Source organism: Doryrhamphus excisus, linkage group LG15 (genome assembly GCF_037039965.1).
Source record: "Doryrhamphus excisus strain RoL-2023G ecotype Guam linkage group LG15, RoL_Dexc_Guam_v1.1, whole genome shotgun sequence".
Taxonomy (NCBI): domain Eukaryota; kingdom Metazoa; phylum Chordata; class Actinopteri; order Syngnathiformes; family Syngnathidae; genus Doryrhamphus; species Doryrhamphus excisus.
Genome location: NC_136371.1, coordinates 6,425,537 through 6,445,308, shown reverse-complemented (window position 1 = coordinate 6,445,308; position 19,772 = coordinate 6,425,537). Strand labels below are relative to the sequence as shown.

The 19,772-nt window shown below is 40.0% G+C and overlaps 3 protein-coding genes and 2 non-coding genes across 5 annotated transcripts; all 5 read right to left on the bottom strand.

The window, feature by feature from the left end:
* Positions 1 to 22: 22 nt before the first annotated feature.
* Positions 23 to 5,253, bottom strand: dnase1l1 (deoxyribonuclease I-like 1). The gene is made up of 9 exons (XM_058052624.2): positions 5,216 to 5,253; positions 3,621 to 3,781; positions 2,873 to 2,961; positions 2,703 to 2,792; positions 1,806 to 1,918; positions 1,585 to 1,697; positions 1,109 to 1,266; positions 763 to 859; positions 23 to 355 (listed from the first exon to the last, which is right to left on the bottom strand). The coding sequence occupies exons 2-9, from the start codon at positions 3,771 to 3,773 to the stop codon at positions 245 to 247; spliced, it is 924 nt and encodes a 307-aa protein (XP_057908607.2). The 5' UTR covers positions 3,774 to 3,781; positions 5,216 to 5,253; the 3' UTR covers positions 23 to 244.
* A 2,374-nt stretch (positions 5,254 to 7,627) lies between these two features.
* LOC131104924 (solute carrier family 46 member 2-like) lies at positions 7,628 to 14,444 on the bottom strand. Its single transcript, XM_058052620.2, has 6 exons — positions 13,698 to 14,444; positions 11,480 to 11,668; positions 8,641 to 8,812; positions 8,454 to 8,537; positions 8,122 to 8,278; positions 7,628 to 7,935 (listed from the first exon to the last, which is right to left on the bottom strand). The coding sequence occupies exons 1-6, from the start codon at positions 14,316 to 14,318 to the stop codon at positions 7,779 to 7,781; spliced, it is 1,380 nt and encodes a 459-aa protein (XP_057908603.2). The 5' UTR covers positions 14,319 to 14,444; the 3' UTR covers positions 7,628 to 7,778.
* Positions 14,445 to 16,366: 1,922 nt separating this feature from the next.
* On the bottom strand, positions 16,367 to 19,263 carry rpl10 (ribosomal protein L10). The gene is made up of 6 exons (XM_058052626.2): positions 19,121 to 19,263; positions 18,133 to 18,191; positions 17,727 to 17,834; positions 17,100 to 17,238; positions 16,863 to 17,025; positions 16,367 to 16,577 (listed from the first exon to the last, which is right to left on the bottom strand). The coding sequence occupies exons 1-6, from the start codon at positions 19,141 to 19,143 to the stop codon at positions 16,422 to 16,424; spliced, it is 648 nt and encodes a 215-aa protein (XP_057908609.1). The 5' UTR covers positions 19,144 to 19,263; the 3' UTR covers positions 16,367 to 16,421.
* Positions 16,660 to 16,791, bottom strand: LOC131104971 (small nucleolar RNA SNORA70). Its single transcript, XR_009119860.1, has one exon. It is a non-coding gene; the product is annotated as a small nucleolar RNA SNORA70 (small nucleolar RNA).
* LOC131104970 (small nucleolar RNA SNORA70) lies at positions 17,904 to 18,037 on the bottom strand. Its single transcript, XR_009119859.2, has one exon. It is a non-coding gene; the product is annotated as a small nucleolar RNA SNORA70 (small nucleolar RNA).
* Positions 19,264 to 19,772: the final 509 nt, after the last annotated feature.

Below are 19,772 nucleotides of genomic sequence, written 5' to 3'. Positions count from 1 at the left end.
AGGCTCCAGTACATACTATATATATATATATATCAATTTATCGAGGTCATCATAATTATCGACCAGTTTTTTTTGTTGGTTTATCATGACAGGCCCAGGCATGTTTTATGCATGGCACTTCCTGAATATCGTTTCACTCTTGAACTCAGCAGGTATAGCATACAGTAACGATTAAAGATATGTTTTGTTTCCTTTCCTGTACTCCACCACCTGTTCCACAGGAGTCCATTCCAACGGGGTTTTTTCATCTGGATATGAATATAAGAAGTGCGATGAGGAAGAGGCTGAAGGAGAGTTTTGTTGTGCTGTTCTTCAGTAGGACCTCGACAGGATAATGGTCACTGACCATGAGTGCCTGAATGCAACAGAAACACTTCAGAACAAGTATGTGGTAGTTTCGCTTTCAATTTCTGTCAATTGGAAACCACCAACAGGACTAGAGAGGAACTGCATCAACTATAACTCATAACTAAGAGTGTAACTGTACATGCGCTCCTTTCTTCCCCAGAAAGAGCTTTTCCTTATTTCTGTCATCAAGTCCTTGCTCATGTGGGGTTCAGTTGGTTTCTCTTATTTATTAGGAGCATGACCATAGATCAACCTCATGTGTAAAGCGCCTTGAGATAATTTTTGTTATGATTTTTGCTCTATAAATAACATAGTATTGAAAATTTAACTGACTTGAGTGAAATTCTTGTTGTAATTTTGACATTAGCTCAAAGGCCGACTTGTATTTCCACGTAGAAACATGCATCATGTTACCTGCTCCTCTGTGAGTTGGTATTCCAATTGGAAGTCAAATGGCTTGGCAGAAAATGGCACAACTGCATTGACGAATGCATCACCGTGCACGACGATCCTGGTGAAACACAAACGAAAGACACATAAACAAAAGTAAACATTTGCATCACAAAACCGTTGATAACAAAATAGTCAGACTTCTCAGTCACTCAGTGTCTTTGTTCCTATCACTACACACTCTCATCTGTCCATTGTTGTGTATGTGTTCCGCAATGTTTACATGCATTTGACTGACACAATTTATATTCTGGTAATTTTTGAATAATAAGCAATACATACAGCAATTTCATGCACTCATGGTAATTACCTGTCATAAGTGCATGAGGTGGTTGAACGAACAGTAGTGTCGGTCTTATCTTTAATCAGCCAGGACAGACTCTTATCTGTAAGCAAGCGCAACTTCTCCCGGTTCCTCTTGGATAGGTAGGCACAATCGGCATTGAAGTCCCCAAGAAGCATTATATTCTGTTGCAGTGGACAATGTAAACAATATTCAATGGGCTACACATCTTGATTGATTGTTGACATTATGTCAAATGTGTTACTTGCATATTGACATTCATTCATTCATTCATATTCTACTATTATATTTCTTTAATTAATATTAATAATATTTGTATGATGATCTGACACATTTAAGTGTGACAAATATGCAATCAAATAATAAGTCAGGAAGTGGGCAAACACTTTTACTGTAACAACATTAACACTGTTACTCAATCCTGTCAGTGACGCTGTTCAAAACACTGCAATAGCAGTCATAGGTGCAAAAAATGTTTTTACCTCCGTTTTCCACATCTTTCTCACATGTTGCAAAACATCATACAGTGCGTCAAGCTCTTTAGTCGTGTTAGCTGGACTGGTGTGTTGCGGGATGAGAACAAACTCTTTAAGAGCTGAAGATAAAAGAAGGGAATGGGTGTCGTACGCATAAAGACACTTTGTGATACCACATGAATTTGATCAAGATGTTCCAAGAGTTGGAAGAGTTTAGGAAGACAGACCTGTCTTTGGAGCTTTGAAGCGGACAACAAACGGCTCTCTGGAGAATGCATCGACATCTCCTGGCCTGTTGTCAGGGTACTGATACTGGCCTGTGACTGATACTGTATCGGTCCTGCATAGAGTACGTCACACATTTGGAACATTACACTGTATATGATCATTATAGGTTATCACATGGTTTGTCTGGTATCAGGCCAGGTATCATGCCCCTGCGTGCCAGTATCAGCCCGAGACCGAAGGGCCTGATACCAGACAAACCATGTGATGATCTTATTATCACATACTATTTAATCATGAGCTTATTATCACATACTATTTAATCAAAAGACCATTTTGTTTCCAGAAAATGTTCAGTTTATTACATGTATTATATCTAAACAGTGTAAACACAATAATTGCAAAAATATTTCAACAATAATATTTTATCAACGGTCTTATCTTATCAATGTCTGACAATTAAAGTTCCATTTATCAAGTTTGGGTTTTTTGGTGACTGGAGAAGCACTAGGAATATTTATAGTTACAGTGACATTTCCTGTCACATGCGCAGAGTTTAGAAAGTTAAGCCCAGGAGCCCGCTTCATGACCTGGGAGTTTTGTTGGGCATAGTTGCAGACAGGAGACTTTCCTCCTCATTAATGGTGATAAAACGTTCCATTTCTAATATTCTGTTTGCTATTTTCCCTATTTGTCTTTCGCCGGGAGTGTCAACCACTGACATGTTGACAGAGCACAGACGGCAGCAAAACAAACGCTGTGTGTTCGCGCTTGTGCGCTGTTCTCTGATTGGTTGTTTCACGGGCACGATACTGTATCATTCATGGGCAGTTTCTAGGGTACAGGGCCAATTAATACTGTAGTATGTGATAAGAAATGATATCATATTTATTGCTTACCTGTAGACAAACACGTACTGCTCCTGGTATGTTTCAGATCGACCTAGTCTCTCACTCGCCACAGCGGCATACTTGTGATAATTATCATACCTGAATATTGAGGAAAAAAACGGTTTCATCCAAGTAGAACGTATGTGTATTTGTGTGTGTGTGTAAAAGTTTTTAATCACTTGTTAAGACGCTCAAGCAATTGGGGTAAAGCTTTTTGTTTGCTATCTCTCACTTCCTGAAGTAGACACACGTCACATCGGGTGATGATCTGAAAGAGACGGCAACACACAGCCTAGTAAATACCAAACTTACAAACAGGATACTTTGGACATGCGTTATTGGGACACAGAGGATGATCATTATAGGTTATCACATGATGTTATTATCACATACTATTTAATCAAAAGACCATTTCGTTTCCAGAAAATGTTCAGTTTATTACATGTATTATATCTAAACAGTGTAAACACAATAATTGCAAAAAATATTTCAACAATAATATTTTATCAACAGTCTTATCTTATCAATGTCTGACAATTAAAGTTCCATTAATCAAAGTTTGGGTTTTTTGGTGACTGGAGAAGCACTAGGAATATTTATAGTGTGTGTTCACGCTTGTGCGCTGTTCTCTGATTGGTTGTTTCACGAGCACGATACTAGAGCAGCGCGGGGGGCTGATACTGGACATGGTTAAACTCTATATTTTATCAGTATCACTGCCCTGGGCTTTGACACTGTATCATTTCAGCCTTTTCCCGTATCATTCATGGGCGGTTTCTAGGGTACAGGGCCAATTAATACTGTAGATAATTTGACAGTTTGGTGGCTTACTAAATGGCACGTCCATACTTTGGATGATACTGGGACTTGAACTCGACATCATGCGGACCACAAGCCACGTTCTTTAGTCGCCTCTGGATGCCTTACCTTGGCAAGTGTATGCATGACATCTTCTTTCTTGGCTTTGGATTCCCCAAAATGTTGAAGGTTGAAGGCACAGATCTTAAACTCTGAAGCCCCCCGAACACCACACACCCCGATATAGGCGAGCAGGAGTTGAAGTAGGAAAGGGTGCCTCATTTCCACTGCTGTAAGAGATCGTAATCATGTTACAGTTGTAAAACACAAAGTTGATCTCACATATTTAATCATGTTGTGAACAATGTGATTGTGACTGGGCTCCACCTTAAATATAGAACTTGTGCTGGGTGATGTCAGCCACATCAATACATGCATTACATTGTCTGGAATGAATAACAAAATGTAGACGAAATGCAACACCGACATCACACACACAACCAGAGGAAGCAGGGAAAACAAGCAAGGAAGCTCACAGCAGCGTTGAAGCTACTATGAGGTAACATCCCAGAGGATCCTTGTTTTTCTCATTTAAAATGGGCATATTTCAGACAGTTGCTAATGGTGATTAATCATGATTAATTAGTTAAAATGGTGATTAATCCGATTTAAAAAAAATTACTCGGCTGCACGGCGGTCGAGTGGTTAGCGCGCAGACCTCACAGAGAGGAGACCAGGGTTCAATTCCACCCTCGGCCATCTCTGTGTGGAGTTTGCATGTTCTCCCCGTGCATGCGTGGGTTTTCTCCGGGTACTCCGGTTTCCTCCCACATTCCAAAAACATGCTAGGTTAATTAGCGACTCCAAATTGTCCATAGGTATGAATGTGAGTGTGAATGGTTGTTTGTCTATATGTGCCCTGTGATTGGCTGCCGACCAGTCCAGGGTGTACCCCGCCTCTTGCCCAAAGACAGCTGGGATAGGAACCAGCACCCCCGTGACACTCGTGAGGATAAGCGGTAGAAAATGAATGAATGAAATTGTTACTCTTTAGACAGCCTTAATTTTAGTGTTTTGTTGCCCATTCAATTAACGACCTTGGATTTTCTATGCCCTTGTTTACCGGCTATACGTCTTCCACTATTCCCCCTCCATGGGCACACCACCCCTCCATGAGGGGCACCAGATGCCAGCATCTGTCTCTCAAAGTCGATCTTCTGACTATGACATATCTCTAGAGAGTCAGTATATACAGTATATAGAATACTGTATGCATAGCAGTTTTAATAATCGTTATTCTACACCATACATGGTGACTGTATGTAAACAATGATATCCTTATTTGTTATCAGTGTGGGCACAGAAATTCCATTTGGTCTATTCTTAGTCTGGGTTAGGGCCATAATATGACAGATATTCACCAACATTAGACTAAGAGTACTGTTTAACAAACAGTCATAATGAGTTTATTCACAGGTCAATATCTGTTAAGGTAGATGCCTATATAGTTGTCATATGGCACACAAACATTAACAAATGGAACAGTTGTGAGACAGTTCATGCTAATACTGAGCTGACTATTTTTATACACCCAATTCTTGTTTGAACTGTTCTCCAATGTCTCTACCAACCACACACACACATATATTCAGAAATTCCCTGGTGTGAATTTACCAGTTTTTCTATGAATCCTACAACAAAAGTAGTTTAAAACAGCAGCTTACCAGCTTGTTCTTTGACCCGCCCGCTTGTGTTTTTTCTGACTGCTTCCTCTTTTGTGAAATATGACGCCAGACCAGCTGACTGTTTCCTGTGGGAGGGACTTCCTGCTGCATGTCAAGTCTAAATAGGGATACAGATGACTTGTTTCTGTGACTGTGGGGAGGAGCTCGGTAGTTTTCTCTCCCCCCACGTCCATTTTAATTTAGTGAGGTATTTTCCAGCAAAGTTTGTAAAAGCAAGTCATTCGTGACAGCATAATTAATTTACATTTGCATATAAATTCTGAAATGCAAATGAAAAAGTTTATAGGATTTACCAGAAAATAGGGGATGGGAGCAAATGGGTGAGTCACTATTGATGCACTACACTGCTGATGGGGATGTCATACAAGTTCATTTTAAAAAAAATCCAAACTATCCCTTTAAGCCCCCAGGAGAGGGACACACGCAATGTACTCGACTTAAACCGGTCGAACAATATCACACTGTTCATTTTCTTATGTCAACCAATTATGTTGTAAACACGGACAGTTTCACTCAAGTTTCTTTAGTAAAACACAAAAATTCAAGATCCAAGACACACAGCAGCAAAATTAATTTCCACTCTCTCCACAATGTGATTATAATAAACAGTATAGGAAGAGATTTTTTTTAATGTAGTAGGGGAAATATCTTTGTGGATTCCACACACATCAAATGTTATTTAAAGGGTTATTAATTTAGGATATTCTAATTCTATTTCTTTGACGGTCAATGAATGCACCATTTATGTTGTGACATGCATAGATTGGTGTATTTTTGATGTATTTAGATGTATTTTCCCACCTTTTTCTTTCACCTGTTATTCATTAGAGTTGTTTTGTAGAAATGTGTGCCAGAGGTGCACTGCCAAAGAGCGCGGATAGGAGGCAGCAGAGCATGAAACAGACTGCAACAGTTGTGTATTAATTGTAAATCAACTATTTACAATGAAACAAAACATTACACAACCCAGTACAAGTTAAAATGTGCAAAACTAAAAGAAAAACAGCATCCAGGTAACAATTTTTGCTAGTCTTTCATTAAGATTGGTAGTTTCAGAAAAACAGAAACAGAACACGAACAGAAAGGTGACCAGTAAAAACGACGTTCACTTCAAAGATCCGCCTCCAAGAGCTGTTTCATTCACAATGACTAGTTTACTAGTATTTACAATATGTAGTCAAGTCAGGTTTAGTTACTTTATATAGCCCTTCGTCACAAAAGAGCCTCGAAGGGCTTAACAAGGAGGCAACAGAAGATAAACTACATCCAAGCTAGGATGGCGGTTCATATGTACAATGAACACAAAATTGTGCAAACACTACAAATGTGTAAAATATGGAATAGATACAAGAGTATGAGGTAGATAGAACTATTATGCTTTTTCCACTTTTCTGACATACGTATAAATGTTAGAATGTTGTATTCTCGTAAAAAAAACAAAAAAAATACAGCTGAATAGGTGCAGATTCTGGAAGAACTAGAACGCTTTCCATGCTGGTTATCGTGTGTGCTCTATAGGAGTCCACAACTCAATACAAAGGGCCATAAAAATTAGCATAATAGGTCCCCTTGAACGCCAAAATCAAGGACAAAAAAAGAAAAAGTTTTTAACGTCCGACAAATAACAAAAAGTGCATTATCTTAAAATTGGCATCATAGCTGCTGCTTGCTAACTTGCCAAACCTGAAGGCACTTTTTTGAGCAGGACTGCATTTCTTCCGGTTACTGTGACAGTTTGTGTGAGTAGAAGAAAAACACTGATGTGTTTTTTTTGGCCCCGCTGTTGGTTAGCATGTAAAACTATCAACCCTGAAAAATATTTTTTTTTATTTTTTTTCTGTGGGGAAAAAAAAATTCTAATACCCGGGTAAATCTGCTACTTCTGCTTTTTGATCTAAATTGCTCCTAATGGATACCGTATAACTCATTCATTCATTCATTTTCTACCGCTTTTTCCTCACAAGGGTCGCGGGGGGTGCTGGAGCCTATCCCAGCTGTCTTCGGACGAGAGGCGGGTTTGGACTGGTTGCCAGCCAATCACAGGGCAAACAACCATTCACACTCACATTCATACCTATGGACAAGTTACCAGTTAACCTAGCATGTTTTTTGGAATGTGGGAGGAAACCGGAGTACCCGGAGAAAACCCCACGCATGCACGGGGAGAACATGCGAACTCCACACAGAGATGGCCGAGGGTGGAATTGAACCCAGGTCTCCGAACTGTGAGGTCTGCGCGCTAACCACTAGAACGCCGTGCCGCCCTACCGTATAACTGTCTTACCCAAATCATATTGGTGAACACACACAAAGTACATATATCTGATACTACAGTACCTCATGGCTGTTACATATTTATGAAATGCAGTACAATGGTTATGAATGAACTTATTTTAACAAATGTTTGACATTGGTTTTGACTCATACAGGTCAACCTGTTGAGAATTGTTAATAAATATTCTATTAAATATCGGAGAAAGATGATTGACTTAGGTCAAAGTAATGGGAATCCTTATCCCACAAGATAAGTAGCCATTTTTTTTTACTCGGGTCTATCATTGACCGGCGGACTACATGCACACTCCTTGCAGAAGGGTTTGTCTTCAGTGTTTGCCGGAGCTAACAGGTGATCTTGATCAGCCTCTTCATCTACGGTGGTCTGGTAGGTGCATCTAGCAGACAGTTTACTGTCAAATATCCTGGAAAGATTGACATAGAGGAGTTAGTGCTACTCACTGCACATATACGTACTATATGGCTTATAGATATATTTTGGTATTGACAACTAGGCTATCATTACTGATTAATTGATTCATATCCAGTATGTCCGTTTATACTATGCAATATTTTATTTAATGTGTGTTTCTACAAAGGCTGCAGGCTACCTTATTGGTACGATCGTCAGGGTGGACATAATGCTGGAGAGCATTAGCACAAAACCAGGAAACCAACTGAGAGTCTGCTGGTAAATCTTGGCGTAGAGAAGGTTTGAACCCGCACTGGAGACTTTCAAAGAAATCTGCAGTGAGGTGAGGACTTTACCTGGAAAATGAAAGCAACCAAGATGATTATTAATAAACATTATGTTCAACTTTAGAATTTAGTAAAGGAACGCTAACTTTTTGCAACGTCATTATCAGTTCCATTAGCCAATAAATAAGTTTAATGTGACAAATATTTATAAAATGTGTATTTTTTTTCATATAACTGAACTCACCGTATGAAGAACTGTGCACCTGCTGGGACAGTTGAGAACAGATCAGGACAACGGGCATCAGAGAGAAGAGGGTCAGAGCACGGGCTAAAGAGAACGTGATATTAACATTTTGGCATCCCAATATTTTTGGCCATCTATAATGCTATTTAACAAAAACAAATCAACCAGATTAAAAAAAAAAAATTACCCAAGAAGAACATGTATGTAGTGGTGACGAAGGCCATGAGAAGCATGCCAGCTGCATTGGAGATCAGGCCGATGGTGATGAGCGTGCGATCGCTGAACCACCTTGATAAGATCACCGTACTCAGGAAGCTTGACAGCATAACAAGGAAGCCAGCGGCATTCCCATAGCCAACCTGAAGGAGTCAAAAAAAAAGGCATCATTACAATGTTGTTACATCATAACATAAAGCATGGTGGTCTGACTTTAATGGTTCTAACATTTTTAGGTTATCCAAGATTTTGGTTTTCATTCATCGCAAACCACTTTGAATGACCTTGTTTACCAATTGGGCTCAAAATGTACTTGCTTTTGTCTTATTTTTATCCTCTTCTGTCTTTCTTTCCTGCCCCACCCTCATGTGAGTCACCTTTGTCTACTTTTGTTTTGTCTCTCGCCTTTTGTACTTGCTTTGTCATTGCCACATCTCCTCCATTTCTTGGCTCCTTGTGTTTATCATTTGGAGTTAAATAATTGGGTCTATAATTGCTATTGTTTTGTACTTTTTTCCACTAATTCCAACTCAAAACTAAAACAAACAGCCAAAATGGAAAAATCACTAACGAGTGGTTAGCACGCAGACCTCACAGCTAGGAGACCTGAGTTCAATTCCACCCTCGGCCATCTCTGTGTGGAGTTTGCATGTTCTCCCCGTGCATGTGTGGGTTTTCTCCGGTTTCCTCCCACATTCCAAAAACATGCTAGGTTAATTAGTGACTCCAAATTGTCCATAGGTATGAATGTGAGTGTGAATGGTTGTTTGTCTATATGTGCCCTGTGATTGGCTGGCGACCAGTCCAGGGTGTACCCCGCCGCTCGCCCGAAGACAGCTGGGATAGTCTCCAGCAGCCACCCCCCCCCCCACGACCCTCATGAGGATAAGCGGTAGAAAATGAATGAATTATTAATGAATGAAAAGCCAAAATATTAAGAGGAAAGAGTCATAATTTTACAAGAATGAACATCTTAGTAGCATGAAGTTGAAATATTGCGGAAAATGTTTGGAGACCCTTGCACTATAATATATATATATATATATATATATATATATATATATATATATATATATATATATCCAGCAATTAATATATATCATTACTTGCTGGGGTTACTTCTTAGGATGGACATAACATTCGATTTATTGAATTCCTATGTTTCCCTATGGGATTCACACTCCATCCATGCAGACCTCATATTCTGCCATCCAACTAGAGGCATTACATTTATTTTTTTAATTGTCCACATAATTGAGAAAATGTAGTCAAAATAACATGGCTAGTGACGTGATCACAGTTTGTTGACATTTAACTCGTAAAATTAGTTTGAATGCTTCGGGCTCTGTCCCACCTCACCTTTAATGAAGGAATCATATCTACCAAAAGGCAGAGAGCACTTGCTGTTCTAAACATTAAAAATTCAGAAATAGGGATGTCCGGATTCCAATATTTATACATTTCTGTGGCTTTTTTTTTTCTTTTTTGCTGTTTGATACTCAGGTGGAATTTTACTGCTTTTTACACATTTTTACAGCCTAAAAATGACACAATGGGTACTATAGTAACTGTCAATATAAATATCACTATGGTACTCATTATGTCATTGTATGGTCATATCACCTTGTACTTCGGTACGAGGTGCATTATTAAAAAAACAAACAAAAAAAAACCTTAAACTGTATTATGGAAAGCAGGAAGTGAACAAATGTAACAATTACTGATTGTAAAAGTACCAGATGGAGGGGTAGGATTTAATAAGCTTTGCTTCTTCCTACTCCTTTTGGACATGTGGAACTGTGAACTGATTATGTGATGCATTCAATTGTAATCTGACGCATGTTCAAATGAAATAAAACCCTTACCATAAAGTGGGTGGCTATAGTAAAGTACGTTACAGGAAGTGACATCTACTTGGGGTAGCCGACTGTGACAGACGGTTATCAGCTTGATTCTCTTGAGTGGAAACTGACTGTCTGCTACCGTGGGTGACAAAGGTGGTATGCGCTTGTGTTCGTGACTGGGATGGGCTGAAAGAAGAGGTGTGCGTGTGATTGTAGTGTTCCACACAGTAATGTTGGTACAGTCCAGTGTTTATATCACCAGACGTGACCAGACTTTCTGGTTTGCCGTAAGGAAAAAAAATCTTTATGAACGGTTCAAAAGGTCTGACATTCGTATATTATGAAAACAGAGGGCCGATGCTATCTTTGTTTAATGTGACCGTGTATTTACCGACGGTACACAAGTGGCAAAAACAGCTTTGATTTAATTTGATAAAATCTATGTAAAATCTTCTGTTGGCCTAGTAGTTAATATATATTTGGTGGAAGTATTTACATCCTTCAAACGTCCCTGGGCCATGCACTCATGGCGCTATTCTTGTGTTCAGGTTGTGTAAAAATGCGTTTACTTGTGCAAATGTATGCCGAGGTTTCGCTTATAAAGGGTCATCTCTACTCTATAACATCAATAGTATCTTAGTAGACTCGTGTTTTCTGTTGAGCAGGTAAATTCAAGTTAATCCTCAGGTTTAAAAAAAAAAAAAAATCATTCAGAACAAATGAACATCTTGCAGAGTCTTCGTACCGATGTTGGGTCTAAGTTGCTAGCTGCTATCTTTCAGTCTGTCCTGTTTTGTTGATAACTTATGGAATCTCAAACTATTCATCTTTTTGCCACAACCTTCAACAATATGAGACTTCTAACCTAGCGTTAACTTTTCAAAACTAACAATACAGTACATTAAGCGCCAAAGAACCCATGTCCCAATAACGTTCAATCCCCCTGCTTTGTGTAAAATGACTCACCTGGGTCACATTCCAGTGGAGAGGCTCCATCAGCTGAAACAAGACCAGAATGTTCCTTGTCGAGGAATCCACAGCATTGTAGAGGATCCCCGCCACCCATAGAAGAACTATGTTGGCGATGTGTGGATGGGCAGATGGGCTGGCGTTGCTGAGTTTTTGCAAGCTTTCCGTGTCACACAGTGCTTTTACCTGTGTGGAATACATATACATACTATGTATTAGTGATAACTGAAACAAGTACAAGCAGAAGGTATCCTGTGTAGTACGTTTATATTAAAAGCAATTAAACTGTTACATTCTGGCCAAATGCGGCCCGCAGGACACTAGTTTGAGGCCCCCGCCTTGATATGAAAGTTTAATGTTAGTGCGGCCCGCGCAAGTTTGATATGGATGCTGTATGGTATCATGTACCCAGAAAAAATTAATACGTTTGATTAATGTTCATGTTAAAGGTTAAATAACTGTTAATAGTTATCCTCCCTATCCGTGTGGAAGTGGTAAGTTTTTGGATATTTAAGTTTAAAGGAAATAACTTGAAGGCTAGGGCGGCACGGCGGTCTAGTGGTTAGTGCGCAGACCTCACAGCTAGGGTTCAATTCCCACCCTCGGCCATCTCTGTGTGGAGTTTGCATGTTCTCCCCGTGCATGCGTGGGTTTTCTCCGGGTACTCCGGTTTCCTCCCACATTCCAAAAACATGCTAGGTTAATTGGCCTCTCCAAATTGTCCATGAATGTGAGTGTGAATGGTTGTTTGTCTATATGTGCCCCGCCTCTCGCCCGAAGACAGCTGGGATAGGCTCCAGTACCCCCCGCGACCCTCGTGAGGAAAAAGCGGTAGAAAATGAATGAATGAATGAACTTGAAGGCTACCGTTTAGGTCGCTAGCTCTCTAGTTTGCGAGTTTGCGTGTGTCTCAAGACCCTGCAGTTGCGCAATATGTTGTAAATAAAAAAAGTATAAATGTGACTATAGTCGTGTTTTGTCATGTCTACAGGGCTCTAATAATGCTTTGTTCATTTTAATCTGAAAAAAATAATTTTTATGTGGTTTCTTGAGTTTTTATTATTTGGTGTTTTATTATTATTATATTTATTACTGATTGATTTTCTTTATTCTTGATTTGTTTATTTTTCATCTTATTTTGTGTAGAGAAATAAAAATTAAGATATTTGTGAACAGTGGGAAAACAATGAGAAAAGTTTATTAATTTTTCTGTGTTTTTCTGGGGGGAAAACCTGATGCGTCCCAGCCCCGCCCTGACCCTAGCTCCAGTGGCCCCCCAAGTAAATTGAGTTTGAGACCCCTGCCCTAGAGTGTGCTGACTGTTTCAACTGTACATTATTCCTGCTCACCCAGAAAGTTTGCTCACTTTGTCATCAAGGAGTTTATTTGCTCCGATTGGGCTCGTAACAAGGCCCTTCCATCAGGCCCCTGGGGGGGGGCCGCTCCATCCCATGCCCATTCTATTGCACCAATGGTCCCATGTTGCTTTGGACTATTTTACTTATGACATATATATGTGGTATATCATATATTGCTGATATGGTGCCAAATCGGGGGTTGCTTTTTCTACCCTTCACTACTTTGCTCAGAGCTAATTTTGCTAACTTTATTGGCAAGTGTCACTAAATAAGCGCAACTAAGCGTCAGCTAAATATTGACAGCCTTCTCTGCACATGGTTTTGCACCAGCAGCTATTTATATTGTACTTTCAGTTTTCTTGTAGACACTGCATGTTTTTCCTCTTCACCGTTGTCAATTTTGTCACTGTAACAGAAACTTAAACATAAACCCTCACCTTCCAATATTACATTTTTGGAGCAAAATATGTCAGTTTCAACATAGCCTATTATCTGTCATGTCATGTGTCTGTTAATTGTCATTTGTTTATATACGGTTCCATCATTAGAGCTGTCAGGTCTCAAAGCTGAGGCATCATACAGGAGTGTCTTTGTGTTGACTGAAATGTTATGTCATTACCATTGACTCAAAGTTGTGTTGTTGTAAGTTGTGAATGCCAAATATCCAGTACATTACATCAGAGTCGGTGTAGCAATAATTTTACAGTGTAAGCTCGGTAGGGTTCAACCCCATCAGTGAACTTGCCACCTTAAAAAAATTCTGAAGTCCTAAAGTTGCTGAAATAATCAACGATTTATAAATGGTTCAAGGTTACAAATCTAAGCTACGGTAATGATATTGAATAAAAAAAACTCACCTGCAAGAAGAAGATAATGTAGACCATGCAGAAGGCATGAAGCAGCAAACACACCAGCAAGGTAATGGCACCTGGCCTCAGGGTCGGACTGGATAAATCATACAAGTGTCCACCTGTCATACAGCCAACAACACCAGATATTCCATTGATAAGTTCTGCTCTCATTAAAAGTTTGGACCGATCCTGTCCTGTGGAGCTCAGAGACAACAATGTCATGATTCCACTCCAGAACACAGTGGAACCGCCACACAACGCAGTGATGATGACCTCCACCCACAAGACCTCGAGAGGCCAGTCCAGTATCAACATGAGCAGCAGCACAAGCCTGGACAGAATGAGACCCAGCAGTGGGACCGCAATGGGGCTTTTCCTCCAGCCCATGTCGCCAAGCCATGCTAGAAAAAAGCCTGGAAGGATGGGAACCAGTTGACTCAGCACCCTGTAAGTCATGAAGAAGCTGGACACGGAGATCTGCCAGTTGTCCTCCATCTGTGTGGCGTTGGAAGCTATGATGTATCGCTCCTTAACTACTATTGGAAGAACAGTCAAGAAGAAAGAGTTCCCCAGTTGAACACCAGTTGCCACCAGTTGAATTCCCCATAGCGAGTGGTCGCAGTGCATATTGATGACTCTGTGAGCGATGGCTGTCAGGTGCAGCCTTTATCCACCCCCCCATGTACAGTGAACTTGGGCTGTCAGGTTCCGCTCCTCCCTCCAACACCTGTGGCGTAGCATAACCACGCCTTTTTTCTCCTACGGCAGGTATGTACAGTGCATAAGATAATGATGTTCACTTCTGCTAATGACTTTTTCCATCCTCTTTAAACGCAATGACATTTTCGAACTCTTCTTAGAGCATCTTTAAGATCCAAAAGTATGATTAATAAATGAAGTGTGCTTTTGTGGTCATTGCCTCTTTGTGATTTTATCTTATTTGCTTGTATCTATACCTTTATAGCATGAAGTTTTGTTTATTTTTAGTATTATATGTTCAAACACTTCCAGGGTAATAGTTTCCTGTGGCGGTCTGCGACGGCAGAGGTCTCACAAGCATAGATCTGCAGCTAGACCAGGGGTCTCAAACACGCGGCCCGCAGGACACTAGTTTGAGGCCCCCGCCTTGATATGAAAGTTTAATGTCAGTGCAGTCCGCGCAAGTTTGATATGGATGCTGTATGGTATCATGTACCCAGAATTTTTTTTTTACGTTTGATTAATGTTCATGTTAAAGGTTAAATAACTGTTAATAGTTATCCTCCTTATCTGTGTGGAAGTGGTACGTTTTTGGCTATTTAAGTTTAAAGGAAATAACTTGAAGGCTACCGTTTAGGTCGCTAGCTCTCTAGTTTGCGAGTTAGCATGTGTCTCAAGACCCTGCAGTTGCGCAATATGTTGTAAATAAAAAAAATGTAAAAAAAAAAGTATAAATGTGACTATAGTGGTGTTTTGTCATGTCTACAGGGTTCTAATAATCCTTTAATTTTAATCTGAAAAAAATAATTGTCTACCCACCAACTATGTGGTTTCTTAAGTTATTATTTGCCGTTTTATATTATATTTATTACTGATTTTCTTTATTTTTCATCTTATTTTGTGCAGGAAAAATAAAAATTAAGATATTTGAGAACAGTGGAATGTTTTAGCAGAGCTTTTATTGTAGAAAATTGGAACCAAAGCACTGAAAAAGTTTGTATATTTTTCTGTTTTTAATAAAAATTTTTTTTTTTTTTGGAAAACCTGATGCGGCCCAGCCTTGCTCAGACCCTAGCTCCAATGGCCCTCAGGTAAATTGAGTTTGAGACCCCTGAGCTAGTCTCATTTGTGTGTGCCTTAGGCCAATGATATACGAGCCAGAGGCTGCAGGCGGCCCCCGTGGGCAACTGAGCAAACCTCCATTTTGTTTGTGGCATTTCTAACAGTTGGTTTCATTTGAAACGACAGGCCAAAATGTGTCATGTGCATTCAGATCCTCGCAAATGAAACCAATGCTTAATTAACTGTTAGGAAAACAGAATTCGGGCCTGTTGACTTAAGGGCACAAAGCAGTCACCTAAGAAACGGCCCTGATTGAGACTCGGCACGACTCATGTCCTCAAACTGTCCGCATACAGTACTCACCCTCGTGACTTGCTTCTTGTGGTAGTACATCCTGTCATCTGTCATCCACTCATCTGGTTCCAATGACAACGCATCATGTCCTCGGGATTCTGGAATTTCCTCGTTAAAGTTTCCTGGAATAATCAATGCTCTGAACCTTACTATAGTATATGTACACTAATGGTATTGCCTTTGTGCCTGGCCTTATGCGATCACACTTGTATGACCTATGGGTTGACAAGGTAGACATGCAAGACATTCATTTTATCAGAGATGTGTCCTCCACCTCAAAGGAATGACTTGTGGGAGAATTGTGAATGTTCACCATTATCCAACCTGTACTGTTCTCATGCACACATCTGGCATTACCACTTTCCCTTAATTACAGCAAGTCTCTGCATTACCATATTTAATTGGAAATATGACAATTATAAGTGATTCAGATTCGACTAAGTCTCAACTTGTATTTTCATGCAATATTTGTGTTCCATTTCCTAGTCTTCTATTCACCTGACAAATTAAGATCCCCTCCAATCAACTATTTGTGATTAGTGAATAGACGGGACACAGTATTAATGAAAGCCACTTTGTATTGTATTGTTTGTAGTCATTGAGAGGCTACAGACACTACACAGCATGGAGGGCCTTCCAGCGAGAGAGGGGGCCTTTACTGGGGATGTATTTCACCCCACAACCATCAGGAATGACGCGCTTCTCAGCCATCATGTCATCAAAGTCGCATGCGTTGAACTTGGTGAAGCCATACTTCTTGGAGATATGGATCTGAAAGGGGAAATTAAAACATGGCCGTAATGCTTGCATGATTGCACAATGTGAGAAGGTTGAATTAAAATTAATTAAATTCTGATGTTTCATTGGTCCCTTAATGAACTCAGCACCTCACAGCTGAGGACATACACACCAAAGAATTCATGTCTGCAGCTTTTGCACACTAGAAACACACGGCAGCAAAACTAGTCGGCTTAATAAGCTGCAAAGCTCTAATGAATGCATGCATTGTAGATCAGTCGAAGATGCTTCCTGTACAATAAAAAAAGGGACATGTACCTTCTGGCGTCCAGGGAACTTGAACTTGGCTCTACGCAGGGCCTCGACCACATGCTCCTTGTTCTGGGCCTTGGTACGCACAGACATGATCACCTGGCCAATGTGCACACGGGCCACGGTGCCCTGTGGCTTGCCAAAAGCACCACGCATTCCGGTCTGGAGCCTAAGAACCGGGTGAGAGGACCATTTAGTTTTGAGGTGATTTGGGCGGCTTGGAATACGACAAGGCACACTCACCTATCAGCTCCGGCACACGATAACATTTTGTTGATGCGGATGACATGGAAGGGATGCAGACGCATGCGGATGTGGAAACCATCTTTTCCGCAGGTCTTCACCATGTACTTGTTAGCACAAATACGGGCTGCCTCCAGAGCTGCACAAATAGCCCAGGTGATACTTCATAGCCTCATGAATGGTATGCATTAAAACAACAACCCCCCCCCTCCTTTTCCTCACTTTGTTTCGAATAAAAAGATGAATTAAACAGCAACACAATTTGTAGATATGTGATATAGTTTGTAAACAGTTGGACTTTCACAGGGTATCCATGTGGCACAGACTTCTTTTGGGCCAGATGCAGAAGTACACTTTGGATAAAACCGTAAATAAACCTATTTAAGTGATTTTTCACATTTTTGGATAGAGTGGGGTAGAGTGCAGGTGATTGGTATCAGAATCCAATATAGAATTACATTCTGGACATTCCGGACTGTGTAAGTGTACTTACAATATTCTTTGCCCACAACATACAGCCATACTAGTGTAACACTTGTTTATTTTTTAAGTGCTAAGGCGTCTCTTTACAAGTAACAGAGAAACGTGACAGAGTGACAAAGTAAATAAGGCATGACCATTTCGTACCTTCCGAGGACAGCTGCTCGTATTCATCAGAGACCATGTGGCCACACAGAGGGAACTCATCTACTTTGGCCTTCTTCCTGCCCAAGTCGAAGATCCTGATCTTGGGATCTTAAACAAAAAATGTTACAGAATTACAAAAAAGCTACAAAAAACTTGTCACATTTGGTGATTACACAAACATGTCTTAGTGGTCCCTTAAAAGAACTCAGCACTTCGCAGCTGAGGTCATACACAACCAAAACATTTATGTCTGCAGCCTTTGCACACCAGAAATGCACTGCAGCAAGACTAGTCGGCTTAATAGACTGCAGGATGGTCAGCTAAAGGGATAATTTAGATAATTCAGACAAACTAAGACTACTTTTGACACCAAAACCAACTCTTTAGGAAAGCGAAAAACACTCACCAGGCACACCTCTACAGAAGCGGGACTTTGGGTAGGGTTTATTCTTGCAGTATCGGTAGCTGTGGAGAAGACATTTTTACGCATGTCATTGCAGTTAATAAAATTGTATTGTAGTAATCCTCAGGCCCAAAGCAAAAAAAAAAAAACTAGTTCATTTGATTCTTTATTCATGTGACATTTACTCCAATGGAATTTCCTAAAAGCATTTATTACTACTGTCAACTTGTCAAACGTAGCCACCAAACTACTATATACTTTTCCTACTGCTGTAGTTCCACACTTAATCTTTTCCACTGGCTAGTGGAACAGCAATCACGCCTGTAGCATGTATGTAGTAATGTTACAAAACCCATATTTTAGCAATCTTTTCCACTGGTTAGTGGTACAGCAATTACGCCTGTAGCATGTATGTAGTAATGTTACAAAACCCATATTTTAGCAATCAAAAAAATATGACTGAGCATGCACACCCTATAAGGAAAGTCCTTAATCTTTTTTTACTGTCCACGTCAGAATGAGAGTTTATAATTAGCCTTAATGTAAACCATTACTAAACTATTACTCAAGCAAGTTAGGTACATTTCAGAAAACTTACTCCTTACTGAAACGTACTTAAAGTGAACTTAATTTGAGCTTCTATAGTTTTTGACGCACACCTTGTTCTCTAACATAAGCTGTGTATATCTCTAACTTTGAGCGAGTAGTACAAGAGCTTTTACCGTCACCGGTATGCTAAGCTAGTACTAGCTTTGAGCTAATGGCGTTAGTCAAAGGGCGTCAAGCACTAAAGCAATGTACAGTGATATAGTAGCATGACTAACAACAAAATATAACAGCCTAAAAATTCCGAGAAATGTAGCAAAACAAAGTTAATGCTAATTTGTCAAAGGCCCTGCTCGATAGTACAGCCCGCATGTTACGGGATGGAGGCTGCTGCCATTTTACTCTGCCTCGAAACAACTTGGCAGGATTAAATAAGATAACTTACCAGCGGGCTGGTCGGCGGCCCATGGTTGCAATCTGTAAATTAACAAACAAACAAGCGTTAGATGAATTAGAGTTGTTTCTGTGTTTTAAAAAACGACATTAAATCACACAATTTTATCTCGCGTCAAAGAAAATGTGGCAGACCACGCACTCACCGAATGGAGGAAAGGAAGTTGTAGGCACTTCCGCTTCGTTATGTCGACACTAGAGGTGCGGCTATTTAATCTTCTTTTTGACAAAAACGTTATTTTCTGATATAAAATCACCCGTATTGTGAGGAAATTGGATAAAAATGTGCTCAAAAAATAATGTGTTGTATGAAACGTATGTCGCTTTGTTTTAATGGACGTCTGGGTAATGTAGTTTGGCGTAGACCGGATGACGTCCGCCATATTTATTCATAGTGACGTCAGTAGTCAATACCAGATTTGGCTCTTCTAAAACTGCAGTTTTAGAAATGCACGATCACAGCAGATACTGACTGTTTTTTGAACACACCCGAACTACCTTAATACAGTTAAACCGCACATTTTGAAGGAGCCTTTTATTGTGGCCCCGCCTATATACAATAAATATGCTGTCTCATCAGCATCCACCGTTTGAGGTGGATAGATTAAAAATAATGAACACAAATTCAGACAGATGTATGAACA

Bases quoted from the DNA above. Each gene is read 5' to 3' on its own strand.
- dnase1l1 (XM_058052624.2), bottom strand. From the start codon at position 3,773: ATGAGGCACCCTTTCCTACTTCAACTCCTGCTCGCCTATATCGGGGTG. The intron at 2,962-3,620 runs GTAAGGCATCCA...CGTCTCTTTCAG, and splicing joins TCATGCATACACTTGCCAAG to ATCATCACCCGATGTGACGT. The intron at 1,267-1,584 runs GTAAAAACATTT...CCACTGCAACAG, and splicing joins GAAAGATGTGGAAAACGGAG to AATATAATGCTTCTTGGGGA.
- LOC131104924 (XM_058052620.2), bottom strand. From the start codon at position 14,318: ATGCACTGCGACCACTCGCTATGGGGAATTCAACTGGTGGCAACTGGT. The intron at 8,538-8,640 runs GTAATTTTTTTT...CGTTCTCTTTAG, and splicing joins TACATACATGTTCTTCTTGG to CCCGTGCTCTGACCCTCTTC. The intron at 7,936-8,121 runs GTAGCCTGCAGC...CAATCTTTCCAG, and splicing joins CTGACGATCGTACCAATAAG to GATATTTGACAGTAAACTGT.
- rpl10 (XM_058052626.2), bottom strand. From the start codon at position 19,143: ATGGGCCGCCGACCAGCCCGCTG. The intron at 18,192-19,120 runs GTAAGTTATCTT...TCTTCTCCACAG, and splicing joins GGCCGCCGACCAGCCCGCTG to CTACCGATACTGCAAGAATA. The intron at 17,239-17,726 runs GTACGAAATGGT...CTATTTGTGCAG, and splicing joins CGAGCAGCTGTCCTCGGAAG to CTCTGGAGGCAGCCCGTATT.